Below are 13,506 nucleotides of genomic sequence, written 5' to 3'. Positions count from 1 at the left end.
GGAATCATGAAGAAGTTGATAGTTGAGCTTAGCTTTAAAGGGAACTAGGGATTCTAAGAGTTAGAAGTAAAAAGGTGTGCACTCCAGATGGGAGATGGGAGCTTATGGCCAATGAACAGCAAGAAAGCCAAACTGGCTGGAACACAGAGTGTATGAAGGAAATTAATGTGTAATAGTTGTAGCTAGATCATGTAGGGCTTTGAGGCTAAGCAGAAGTGTTTATATTTTATTGTCAAGGCAATAGGGAGCCATCAGAGCTTTTGGAGGAGAATATAATGGATGGATTATCAAGGGACAAGACTAAAGCAAGAAAGATTAAAGCAAGAACAATTAGGAGGTCATTTTGCTAGACTGGCCAAGAGGTGATGGGGCCAGAATTTAAATCATTATGGGTGTGGTAAGGAGGAGACATATGAGAGGGAATTTTTTGGAAGCAGAATTGATCAAGATTTGCCAATTGAATGGATCTGGGGAGAAAGTGAAGACTTGGCTAAAACCCACTATATCTGGTGCAGGATCTTGTCAAAAATTGTTGCCTGAAAGCACAGAAGTCAAGAAACCTGGATTCTAATCTATAACTTGTTGTGGAACACCAGACAAGTCATCTACCCTCTCTGGGTCATCGCTAAACACTAGGAAATGGAGGCATGGTGGAGGGAAGGGGCTCCACATACTGCAGCCCAACGCCCAGCATCCCCTCCCCCTCAAGGTAATGGGGAATGGATTAGAAATTGTCTAGTTGAACCATTGAACGTGGAATGTTAGAGCCATAAGGACCTTAGAGCATAGACCTAAGTACTTCCCTCAATTTATCCATATAGTGTATAAAATGAGAATAAAACCACTAGCTCTCTGATGTCTAAAATCCCTCCCAATTCTAAATTCTCTGATTCTGTGACTTCTTGTGACCTAATTTAGGAAGACTGTGGCCAGGAGGCACACAACCCAAACTTCTAGGCCCAGAGAGCTGCTTTACCTAACCCTGGAGGGAAAGAGATTCTGAGCCTCTCTCTTTCCCCATCATCCTCAGGGTGATGAAATCCCAGTTCAGGGCCCTCCAGCAAAAAAGCAGCAGGAAGTAAGGTAGGGTAAAGAGGGAAGGGAGTAATCTCTTGGCCAGTGGTTTTTCCTGAATCAATAAGATGGTCATAGTATTTTAAACCTGAATGGGACTTTAGAACTTACTTGTAGGACCATTAGCAAGTCAAAAACTCTTCAAGACTCAGTTTCCTCATGTATGAAATGGGGACAATAACTTATATTCCTTACTTAGGTACATTTATATTAATTACCTCAAAAGATTGTTACAAGAAGGGACTCCCTTCCTTTTCATTAAAGTTGTTCTTTTCCCATTATGAATTTTGAATCTACAGGACTGGCTTCCAATTTGCATTCTGTACCTTATTTGTCCAGGTTTCAGTTTCCTCATCTGTAAAATGAGGAAGTAGGATCTCTGGTCTCTAAGAATAATTCCAATATAAAATGTATGTTCTTATGATCTGATGGACATAAAACATTTGAGCTAGGAAGGATCTTAGAGGTCATCTAGTCCAAACTCGTCACATTACAATGACAGGAAATAAGGCCCAGAGAGAAGGGATTTGCCCAAAATTCATGGAACTGATAAATGACAAAGCTGAGACTCAAACCCAGGTAACTTAGCTCTTACAAGGCACTAAATACTACAGACAACCTTTTTGAAATCAAAAGAACCCCTGGGTATGAACCAGAAATGCTCAGGAAGTGAGGCAGTGAACTGGATTGAAGGCTATACCTGAAGTTAGGAAGACCCAAGTTCAAACCCCACCTCAGAGGCTTCCTAGCTCTGTAAACCCTGCGCAACTCATTTAACTTCTATTTGCCTTGGTTTCTTCACCTGAAAAATCAAAATAATAGTACCTATTTTATAGGGTTGCTGAGATGTTATTATGAGATAATATTTATAAAGTATCTTTATATTTACATAAATATAAAGTATATTTATAAAATGCCATATAAATGTTATTTTGTGAGAGGAAACAACATGTCTAAAAGTCCTCAGATGTAACTAGGACTCCCAGATGTGTATGTACTAACATCTGGAAAACAGAATGAGGATACATAATTTCACAGAGGAGGAAATTAAGTTCAACTCAAACCTAATACAAGTAAGACACCAAGAAAATAATCAACTCACTAAATAATTTTGAATGGGGAGTTGAGGAGAGAAACAAATCTATGATAATGAGAAGGTAGATGATAAGAAATGGGAAGGCAAAGGTTAAGAGGCATGGAGCCTAAATCTTTCCCTTCATTTCCATGAGGAGAGAAGAAGAGGGGATGCTCAAGAGGTACTAGTATGATATTCATTCTCTTCCTCCTGCTTAGAGTAAAAAAATGAATAGAGAAGGGGATCATTTTCTCTCACCCCTCTCTGTTCTTCTTCATCCCTCATCTCATCTCTCTGGGGCCCACCTCTTCCTTGGTAGCTAAGTAGGAAACAGCCCCACCAGTGGACAGTGCCTACAAACATAAGGGTGAGAGGCAAGGGAGGGGAATAGGAGATGGGAGAGATGGGGGAGAAGGAAAAGAGAGAAGGGTAAAAAGTGAAGTGAGAGGAAATTTCTTCTGACACTGCCTCTCAAACCAGCCTTCCTGGAAAACAATGCATTAACCCAACTCAGGCATGTCCCATACCCCTTAGGCACTGCCTTCCTCAAACCCAGAAGAGCTTTTTCTCTGGCCTGGATCTTAGAATATAGTGTCCTTCTGCAAAGGACTTTCTCAATCTCCCTCTCCCCTCCTAATGCCTACTTCTGATGCTAGTGCCTTCTCTCTAAGACTATCTCCCAGTTGTACTATAAACATTTATATACATAGTTGTTACATACGTAATTCTCGCCTGTTAAGATGTGAGCTCCGTGAGGACAGGAACAGTGTCTTTCCCCTCCTTTCTTTGTATCCCTAGTACTTAAAATCATTTCTCATTTACAGTAAATGCTTAATAAATATCTGTTGACTTACAAAACAATAGCAAAAAGAATATCTGGATGCGTAAAAGCCTTAAAGGTGGAATGATAGACATAGAACACAGAATATTAAAGCTGCAAAGTTTCTTCAGACACAAAATGTTGAAGCAATGAACAAAGACTATTAAAGCTAAACTCTAAAGACCTTCTAGCCCAACTTCCTTGTTTTAGAGATGAGGAAACTGAGGCCTAGAGAAGTGACTGCCTAGCTGATGATTGCTTTCCAGGGAGTGTAGAAAGGGTATGGGCAGGAATTGTTCCAATATAGTAAATCCCCAGGATACTCCCTCTCTCTGACCACCAATGCCAAAATGGACCACCAGAACCCTTCCTTTCTCACTGACCCTAAGAATTTGCAGAGCTCCTAATGGAGACTCTCCTGTCCCTTCCCCCACTTCCCAGCTGCATCCAGGGGATAGATCTTCCTGTCCCCGGAATGTCCAGAATGAGACCTACCTGTAGAAGGAGTCTCTGGAGCAGGAGACACAGTTTGCATCAATAACAATAGCCCGACTGAGAGATGTGACCCTGGGGAGGAAGAAGATGAAAAAGGTCAGGATGGAGAGAAGAGGACAAAGTACAAAATGATGATAAAGAAAAGAGATAGAGGGAGATGAAGTAGAAAAGGGAAAAGTAAGAAAAGAGGAAAACAAACAGAAAAGGGAAGGGAAAAAACAATGAGAAGAAGAGATGAGAGGACATAGGGGGGAGCAAATGAAAGGAAAAGGGGAGAGAGAGAGGTGGGAGGCGAGAAGACAGGGACAAATACGAGAAAGGGGGAATGAGAAACAGGAGAAGAGAGGAAGAAGAAAAGAAAGTGAAGAGAAAAGAATAAAGGAAAAGGGAGGGTGGGAAAGGGGGACAGAGGAGCCCTGCTCTGACCGAACTCACAAGTCATGGTGGGCAGGAGTTTTAAGAGTGCAGCAGCTGGCAGGCAGCCGGCCTCCGTCCGCTAGTTACCAGAAACCCTGACCAATGCGGGCTCCAGCCCCTTATAGCCCTGCGCTGGCTGCCTCGGCTCCTCCCCGTCCTTTCTCTTAGCTCTCCCGCTCCCCAAGCCCAGTCAGCCCCGCCCCCTCGGACTTGCGGGGGGCGGTTGAATGGGGCCCCAGAGAAGTTACGGAGTCTGCGGAGTGGTTTCCTGGAGTTTTAGAATCGTATATTCACAACCCTGAAAGGGACCGGCAAATCCGTACTCCCAGTAAGGGCCTTCTTATAGCATCTCTGACTAGAAGCTGCTTGAACGCTTCCAGAAATGGGCAGTTCACTACCTGGGAAGGCAAGAAGCTCTTTTCGTGGTTAATTTCGTTTCTAATTAATTATTCCGAAGTCCTTTCTGCGCCTCTCTGGATCTCTTCCAAACCCCACTGCTCCTACGCTCTAAGGCCAACCAGAACAAGTCTATCCCCTGTTCCACACCCAGATGGTGTGGTTCTGGAATCTTTCCATTGCCCTACATTGCACGAACTATTGTTCCTAAAACAGCATCATGGAATTACAAAATTGAGAAGTAGAAGGTACCTTAAGAGACCTTCTAATGCTCTGTGACCCATTTTCTAAAGGAGGAAGCTAAGACCCAAGAAGGGAAGTGACTTGCCCCAGGTCATTCAGCTAGTGAGTAGCACAGTTAATATGGAAACCGAAGTCCTCTGACCCCATATTGGTAAATTTTGCTAGGTTCTCCTTTTTGTCCCTGACCCTTTCTCCTGCCTCAGTTTCCTCAGAGTTCTAAGCCAGAGAATAGTGAAGAGCCCAGAATTTTGAGTAAAAGAAACCTTAAGCTTGAATCCTAGCTTAATTACTTGCTATCAGTGTAACCTCAGGGAAGTCACATTTTATGGGCCTCAATTTTGTCATCTGAAAAATAGGTGGGTTCCATTTGCCAATCTCTTCTAGCTAGCCATAATTATAAAAGTATGGGAACAATAAGCCTCCTAGAGCTCCAGAATCTGTCTAGAACTCCTTTGAACAACATGTTTAAAGATCTTTTTCCTTCTAATCCTAGCTGGGAAATATTGTCTCAAGAAAAAGATGAACCACCAGGTCCTCTGTCCCCACCAAAGCATCCAAGCTTCTCCCTTTAGGGTATGGCACAGATTTGGGAGTTAAGACAGGAGAAGAAGGAGAGGAATGGAAGAATACAAGGCACTCATCCACCTTTTCTAGAGAAAGCATTGACAGGCTTTCCTTCCCATTCAACCCAGAGTAGAGTTCCTGTCTTAGAGACACTGCACACAGTAAGGTAAGGGGGCTGTTACTTCAGGAAATCCTACAGTATGTTCTTCCCTTTCTTTCCTTCTCTCAACAGGAGCTGGTGCTACCACAGCAGCTTTTAAGAATGGTACAGGATAAACTTGTTGCTTCCTGGCCTCATCTGGGTCTATGGTGAGAAGGTAGTCTCCCTCCCCTAGGTTTACCAATTACTTTAGTTATAGGCCATCTTCTCTCCAAAAGGTCTGAAGAGAACAGAATTAAGAATCTTGAAGTCTGAATTCCAGACCAGACTTTGCAACGAAGTAACTATGCTGTGTTGGGTAATTCCATTCTCTAGACCTGTTTTCTCATTAGACAAAGTGAGGAAGTTGGATTGGATGGTCTTTTCAGGTACTCTCTAGTTCTAACATAGAATATTTTAACCATTTCCAAGCACATCCTCACCATGCTGCTTATTATACTCTAGCCATCATCTTCATCTCCCCTGCTCCACTTCCCAAATCAGATTGATGCCCCTGGGCTTATGTTGCCCAGAACCAGATTTTAACTCTATCTTCCAGCCACCCCCACACTATCCTGTCTCCTTGTGTTCCTTTCCCCTTTCTTCCCCCTCCCAATTCTCCTTTAGACTTTTAAGCTCCTCAAAAGCAGCCAATACACCAAACAGAGTGAGGGCTTAATAAATACTTCATCTACAGTGGTTTAGAGAATTCCTCCAGCTTTAGCGTTTGAGGTACTTGTTTCCAATTTGACTTTAACAATCTTTATGTTCCTCAGGCTAACATTCCAGGCTCTAAGGTCCTTTTTAGCTTGGATACTCTTTAATTGAGAGGCAACATGACATAAAAGAGTTTGGGACCTAAAGTCAGGAGACATAGGCTTGAATCTCACCTCAGATACTTCCTCTGTGTGATTATGGGTGATCGGTCACTTTCTATGCCTCCATTTATTCATTTGTAAAATGGGCATAATATTGTACTATCTAGCCCATAACATTATTATGAGGTAAGTACTTTACAAACCCAAAAGTGCCATATAAATGTGAGTTATTATATTTTCAGGTCCCTTTCAGAAGACTTCATTCTATACTATATAAATGTGACGTTTTCACATTCTATGTTCTAAAGCCTTAGATCTTGTGGAACTTCAAGTATTAACAGATTCTTCAATGAGACTGACCTAGCAGTCCAAAGAGGAGAACCTAAGTAGATGAATGCAATTCACAGATTATGAAATAAAGTTGGAGAGGCACTCAAAGAAATAATATCAGTTGCTGGGAAACACAAAGGAAAGCATGAAAAAGAAGGAAAAACAACACTGAGAATTAACAAACTACTGCTGAAAAACAGACAAATTAATATGCAGGAAAAAAGCCAAGATCTTCAAAGGAAAATAGGAGACAGAGGGGTTGTTATTCTTACAATGAGAGCTAGGCTTCTGGAAGTTGAAAGAACAAGAAGAATAGTTGTTTTTCTTAAGGCTGAGATATAAATCAAAACAGCTCTGAGGTCTCACCTCAAATTCAGCAATTAGTAAAGATGACAAAATAATGGGAATAGGCAATGTTGGAGTGATTATAGGAAGACAGACACACTGATGCATTGTTGGTGAAGCTATGAATCAGTTGAACCATTTTGGAAAGCTTTGGGGGAAAAAATAAAGTGACTAAAATCTCCATTTTCTTTGACCCAGTGAACCTACAACTAGGAGATCATTGATAAAAAAGGACCCAATGTACACTAAAATATTTATAGCAACACTTTTTGTGGTAGCAAGGAATGGGGAACAAAGCAGATGCCCATCAATTAGGGAAACAATTAAACAAATTGTGGTACATAAATGTAATGGAATAATAACATGCTGTAATAAGTGATGAATGTGATAAATACATAGAAGTATGGAAAGATTTACATGAACTGATACAGAGTGAAATAAACAGAGCCAAGAAAACAATATGCACAATGACTACAACAATGTAAGTGGAAAGCATAATAATCAAAACTGAATGTTAGCAAATTACAAAGAACAAGCTTGGCTCTGAATAAGGGATAGGAAGAAACACTTTACTCAAATCTTTTCAAAGGAGAGAGGTCTTTAGGTCTAGATGATAGATAGATAGACAGACAGACAGACAGATGGATAGATAGATGGATATATAGATTGATTTTATTGATGGTCATTTTTGCTTATTATACTTATTCCTTCTCTTTTTTCTTTTGAAAGTATTCCCTCTTACATGAAATGGTTATCTAGGGGGGAAAAAAGAGAAGTAAATAGGGACATGATACAAATAAAATTTTATTTTTAAAAACATCTTTTAACCATTGCTCTGGTCTCTTCCCCTATGATACTAGCTCTGAAACCAGAAGTAGGTCATGTTATCTCTCTGCACCTCAGTTTCATCATCTGTAAAAATGAAGATAAGAATGTTTCTACTACCTAATTCAAAGGATTGTTGTAAGAAGTGTTTTGTAAACTTTAAAATGCAAAAATGTATCTGAATTATTATTACTCTCCCTTTTCCCTAGCTCTTCTGGACCTTCTGGACCATCAGGAAACTGCCTACAAGTATATTGGTCTTTTGGTCCTCCAAATTGATCACTACAAAATGATTTAGGTAGCTAACTCCAAGACTTTGCCTTTGAACCTTTACTTTGCATTTATCTCACTCTTCCCATATCATTTTCATGTTCAGGTTATTTGTTTATTTGTTCTTCTCCCCTAGTAGACTATAAACTAATTTAGAGCTGGGTCTGTGCCATCATTATCCTGGTAACCTTGATGCCCAGCAGTGCTTTGCATGTAGTGTGCACTTTTTAAAAATGTCTTCAGTCGGTAAGTTTCATGAGGAGAGGGACCCATAAACTGTTTACCTTTATCCCCCTATGCCTAGAAATAGGCCTTCACAGAGCAGACTCTTAAGTCCAAGTCCATAGAACTTCAAAATTGAAAGGGACTTAAGAACATCTCCCAGAAGAAGAATGGCTCATACTTCTAGAGCATTTTAAGATTTCTGCTGCACTGTCAACAGCCCCTGTAAGAAGTGTAGTAGCAACTTTCAGTCAAGATGGCGGCATAGAAGCAGCAAAAGTTCAGACCTCGGAAACCCTTCCTTACTGATCGCAAACAGAGTGCTCCTAGGACACCAAAATTCAAGCTGAACAACAGGATAGACCTGGGGAACCCTCTTCCTGGATCTGGATCAAAAGGTACCGCACCCCAAAAGCCAGAACCCTAGATCACTCGGATCTAAGGGGTAGGCAGAAGGAAGGTCCCAGGACCCATCCCCCCCAACCCAGAGTGCTGAGCCCACAGCAGCAGCGGGAGCCTCAGGGCTCTGAGGACTCACCTTGAAAGCAACCTGAGCAAGTCTCCGGAGCACCCAACACAGACAGCAGGGAAACATAGAGAGAAGGGGGAAGCCTGTAGCCCCCTGGCTGGGTCCTTCCATCTGAGTCTCAAGGGAGGTCCCAGCTTTAGGGCACCAGCTGAACCCAATTCCATCAGGAGCCCTCAGAGCTACTGAAAGGACAGAAAAGCCACGGCTGGCAAAGGGGTTGCTCTGAAGAGCTTACCTTGAAAGTAACTCGGGCCAGTCTCCGGGCATTCAACACAGACTGTGGAGGAGGAGGTTGTTTTTTTTTTCTTTCTTTTTTTGGCTCAGGGATCATTTGGCCCACACCACTTGAACCTAATCCCATCAGGAGCCCTCAGAGCTTCTGAAAGAACAAAAACCTCAGGGCTGGTGAAGGACTTACCTTGAAGACAACCCGGGCCAGTCTCCAGGCATTCAACACAGATTGTGGAGGAGGAGGTTTTTTGCTTCAGGGCTCATTTGGCCCAAACCAAGTGAACCTAATCCCATCAGGAGCCCTCAGAGCCCAGGCAAGCCATGACCCCTCCCCCCTTAGAGAGCAGGGTCTTCTGAAAAAAACAGAAACCTAGAGGTGAAGTCAAGATGACAGCCTAGAAGGAGCATAGAACTGGCAGCCTGGCCAGAGCTTTGGAGATCCTCCATATTTATTCCAGCCATCCAGGAAGTTTAAAACTCAGAGTAAACCCAGCCCAACTAAGCTGAACTCAATCCCATCAAAAGTCTCCAGAACGCAGGGAAGCCCAGGCTTCCCATCCATACTCATTGACTGCTGGACTTTTAAGCCAATCAAAAGCCTCCAGAGGACAGGAAAGCTCAAACCTCCAACAACCCTCCCCCAGAGATTACACCAAGAGATCTTCTGTTAAACCTCCAAGAGGGGAGACCGATAGAAGTCCCAAAAAAAACAAAAAAATGAGAAGAACAAGAGCACAGACAAATACAGGGAGGAAAGAAGGTGTGAATTTGAACAAACAACAGAAACAGAAGAAAGAAACTACAATAGACAGCTACTACTCAGCAAATGGAACAGAGGGGGAGAGCTCAGCAAACGATAAACCAGAAATCCCAGCAAATTGGATACAGGCTGTGAAAAAAACTCAAAACACAACTAAGACAGGCTAAAGACAATTGGGAAAAGAACTTAAAAACTAAGATAAGTCACCTGGAAACAGAGGCACTTGAACTAAAAGAAGAAAATGGTGTCCTGAAAGCCAAAATCATCCAGCTGGAAAATGAGGCAAAGGAGATGAAAGATGAGGCAAAGGAGATGAAAGACAAGGTAAAGAGGATGAAAGACAATCTTCAAATAAAATCAGACCAGAAGGAAAAAGATGACCAAAAAGCCAGAGATGAAATCCAATCTTTAAGAACCAGAGTAAAACAACTATAATCAAGTGACCTCACAAGGCAGCAGGACACTATAAAACAAAACAAAAAGAATGAAAAAATTGAGGAAAATGTGAAGCATCTCATTCACAAAACAGACGATTTAGAAAATTGTTCAAGAAGAGACAATTTAAGAATAATTGGACTACCAGAAGACCACGACAAAAGAAAAAGCCTGGACATAATACTAGAGGAAATTATCCAGGAAAACTGTCCCAAGATCCTAGAACAAGAGGGGAAAGTGGAGATTGAAAGAATCCACAGATCACCCCCTGTATTTAATCCCCAACTGATAACACCAAGAAATGTTATAGCCAAATTCAAAAACAATCAGATGAAAGAACAGATATTACAAGCTGCCAAGAAGAAGCCATTCAGATACCATGGAAACACGGTGAGGATAACACAGGATCTGTCTGCATCCACACTGAAAAAAAGAAAGGCATGGAATACGATATTCCGGAAAGCAAGGGAACTAGGTCTACAGCCAAGAATAAAATACCCATCAAAACTGACTATATTCTTACAGGGGAAAGTATGGTCATTTAACACAACAGAAGAGTTCCAAGCATTCATAAATAAAAGACCAGACCTGAACAGAAAATTTGAAGTCCAACCACAGAACTCAAGAGAATCATCAAAAGGTAATTAAAAAAGAGGGGAAAAAACAACAACAACAAATTTTTAAGAGACTCAATAAGTTAAAATGATATGTATCCCTATAAGAAAAGAGGTCATTGGCAATTCTTAAAAACTGTTGCTATCACCTGAGCAGCTAGAAGAACTACACTCAGAGGGAACAGTGACAAACTGTATAGGATGAAAGGACAAGACATAAATAGGTATATAGATATATGCATGCATAAATACATATACATGTGTATGTATGTATATATACATATATACATGACTAAAGCTAAAAAATAAAAGAGGTTATGACTCAAAGAAATGGGAAAAGAAACAAATTGGGGTAAATTTATATGTCACAAAAAAGCTCATGGCGGGAGGCGGGGGAACATCGATACACTGGAAGGGTAAAGAGGTTGGAGATAGGAAATACTCAACTCTTACATACTTTGAAACTGACCCAAAGAGGGAAGAACAATCCAATCCATTGGGGAAGAGAATAGATTTTCACCCTATAGGGGAGTAGAAGGGTAAAAAACAGACTGGTGGGGAGGGAAGCAGTACAAGGGAGGGGGGGGGAATTTTAAAAAGACTACAGGGGAAAATAAGGGAGGGAATAAGAAGGGAGGGGGGTAGAAAGGGAAGTACAAGGGGGACTGATTTAAAGTAAAGCACTGGACTAAAAGGTAGAGCTGAAGAAGAAAGGTTAGAATTAGGGAAGGATATCAAAATGCCAGGGAGTCCACAAGTGACAGTCATAACTATGAATGTGAATGGGATGAACTCACTCATAAAACATAGACGAATAGCAGAATGGATTAGAATCCAAAACCCTACCATATGTTGTCTTCAAGAAACACACATGAGGCGGGTAGACACCCACAAGGTCAGAATTAAAGGATGGAGTAAGACCTTCTGGGCCTCAACTGACAGAAAGAAGGCAGGAGTGGCAATCATGATATCTGATAAAGCCAAAGCAAAAATAGACCTGATCAAAAGGGATAGGGAAGGTAATTATATTTTGTTAAAAGGGACTTTAGATAATGAGGAAATATCACTAATCAACATGTATGCACCAAATAATATAGCACCCAAATTTCTAATGGAGAAACTAGGAGAATTGAAGGAAGAAGTAGACAGTAAAACCATATTAGTGGGAGACTTGAACCAACCATTATCAAATTTAGATAAACCAAATAAAAAAATAAATAAGAAAGAGGTAAAAGAAGTGAATGAAATCTTAGAAAAATTAGAATTAATAGACATATGGAGAAAAATAAATAGGGATAAAAAGGAATACACCTTCTTCTCAGCACCACATGGCACATTCACAAAGATTAACCATACATTAGGTCACAGAAACATGGCACACAAATGCAAAAAAGCAGAAATAATAAATGCAGCCTTTTCAGACCACAAGGCAATAAAAATAATGATCAGTAATGGTACATGGAAAACCAAATCAAAAACTAATTGGAAACTAAACAATATGATACTCCAAAATCGTTTAGTTAGAGAAGAAATCATAGAAACAATTGATAATTTCATCGAGGAAAATGACAATGGCGAGACATCCTTTCCAACCTTTTGGGATGCAGCCAAAGTGGTAATCAGAGGTAAATTCATATCCCTGAGTGCATATATTAACAAACTAGGGAGAGCAGAGATCAATCAATTGGAAATGCAAATAAAAAAACTCAAAAGCGACCAAATTAAAAAACCCCAGCAGAAAACCAAACTAGAAATCCTAAAAATTAAGGGAGAAATTAATAAAATTGAAAGTGATAGAACTATTGATTTAATAAATAAGACAAGAAGCTGGTACTTTGAAAAAACAAACAAAATAGAAAAAGTACTGGTCAATCTAATTAAAAAAAGGAAGGAAGAAAAGCAAATTAACAGCATCAAAGATGAAAAGGGGGACATCACCTCTGATGAAGAGGAAATTAAGGCAATCATTAAAAATTACTTTGCCCAATTATATGGCAATAAATACACCAACTTAGGTGATATGGATGAATATATACAAAAATACAAACTACCTAGACTAACAGAAGAAGAAATAGAATTCTTAAATAATCCCATATCAGAAAATGAAATCCAACAGGCCATCAAAGAACTTCCTAAAAAAAAATCCCCAGGGCCTGATGGATTCACCAGTGCATTCTATCAAACATTCAAAGAACAGCTAATCCCAATACTATGCAAACTATTAGACATAATAAGCAAAGAGGGAGTTCTACCAAACTCCTTTTATGACACAAACATGGTACTGATTCCAAAACCAGGCAGGTCAAAAACAGAGAAAGAAAACTATAGACCAATAGATGCAAAAATCTTAAAATAGGATACTAGCAAAAAGACTCCAGCAAGTGATCAGAAGGGTCATCCACCATGATCAAGTAGGATTTATACCAGGGATGCAGGGCTAGTTCAATATTAGGAAAACCATCCACATAATTGACCACATCAACAAGCAAACCAACAAGAACCACATGATTATCTCAATAGACGCAGAAAAAACCTTTGATAAAATACATCACCCATTCCTATTAAAAACACTAGAAAGCATAGGAATAGAAGGGTTGTTCCTAAAAATAATAAACAGTATATATCTAAAACCATCAGCTAATATCATCTGCAATGGGGATAAACTAGATGCATTCCCCATAAGATCAGGAGTGAAACAAGGATGCCCATTATCACCTCTACTATTTGACTAGAAACACTAGCAGTAGCAATTAGAGAAGAAAAAGAAATTGAAGTCATCAAAATAGGCAAGGAGGAGACCAAGTTATCACTCTTTGCAGATGATATGATGGTCTACTTAAAGAATCCTAGAGATTCAACCAAAAAGCTAATTGAAATAATCAACAACTTTAGCAAAGTTGCAGG

The 13,506-nt window shown here is 40.3% G+C and overlaps 1 protein-coding gene across 3 annotated transcripts in view; it reads right to left on the bottom strand.

Annotated features, from left to right (window-relative positions):
- The window catches only part of LOC100016779 (prostaglandin G/H synthase 1), a 63,453-nt gene extending 59,008 nt beyond the window's left edge, over positions 1–4,445 (bottom strand). The window contains exons 1-2 of one of the 3 annotated variants that reach the window (XM_056812097.1): positions 3,900–4,445; positions 3,465–3,536 (exon numbers count right to left, since the gene is read on the bottom strand). In XM_056812097.1, coding sequence (XP_056668075.1) covers positions 3,465–3,536; positions 3,900–3,906 — 79 coding nt within the window. In that variant the 5' untranslated portion in view covers positions 3,907–4,445. The remainder of the gene's footprint in view (positions 1–3,464; positions 3,537–3,899) is intronic. The other 2 variants (XM_056812098.1, XM_056812099.1) reach the window with 2 other exon arrangements.
- Positions 4,446–13,506: the final 9,061 nt, after the last annotated feature.

The sequence above is a fragment of the Monodelphis domestica genome, chromosome 1 (genome assembly GCF_027887165.1).
Source record: "Monodelphis domestica isolate mMonDom1 chromosome 1, mMonDom1.pri, whole genome shotgun sequence".
NCBI classification, from domain to species: domain Eukaryota; kingdom Metazoa; phylum Chordata; class Mammalia; order Didelphimorphia; family Didelphidae; genus Monodelphis; species Monodelphis domestica.
The sequence above is the reverse complement of the archived record's forward strand: the minus strand, read 5'-3'. Positions and strand labels throughout refer to the sequence as shown.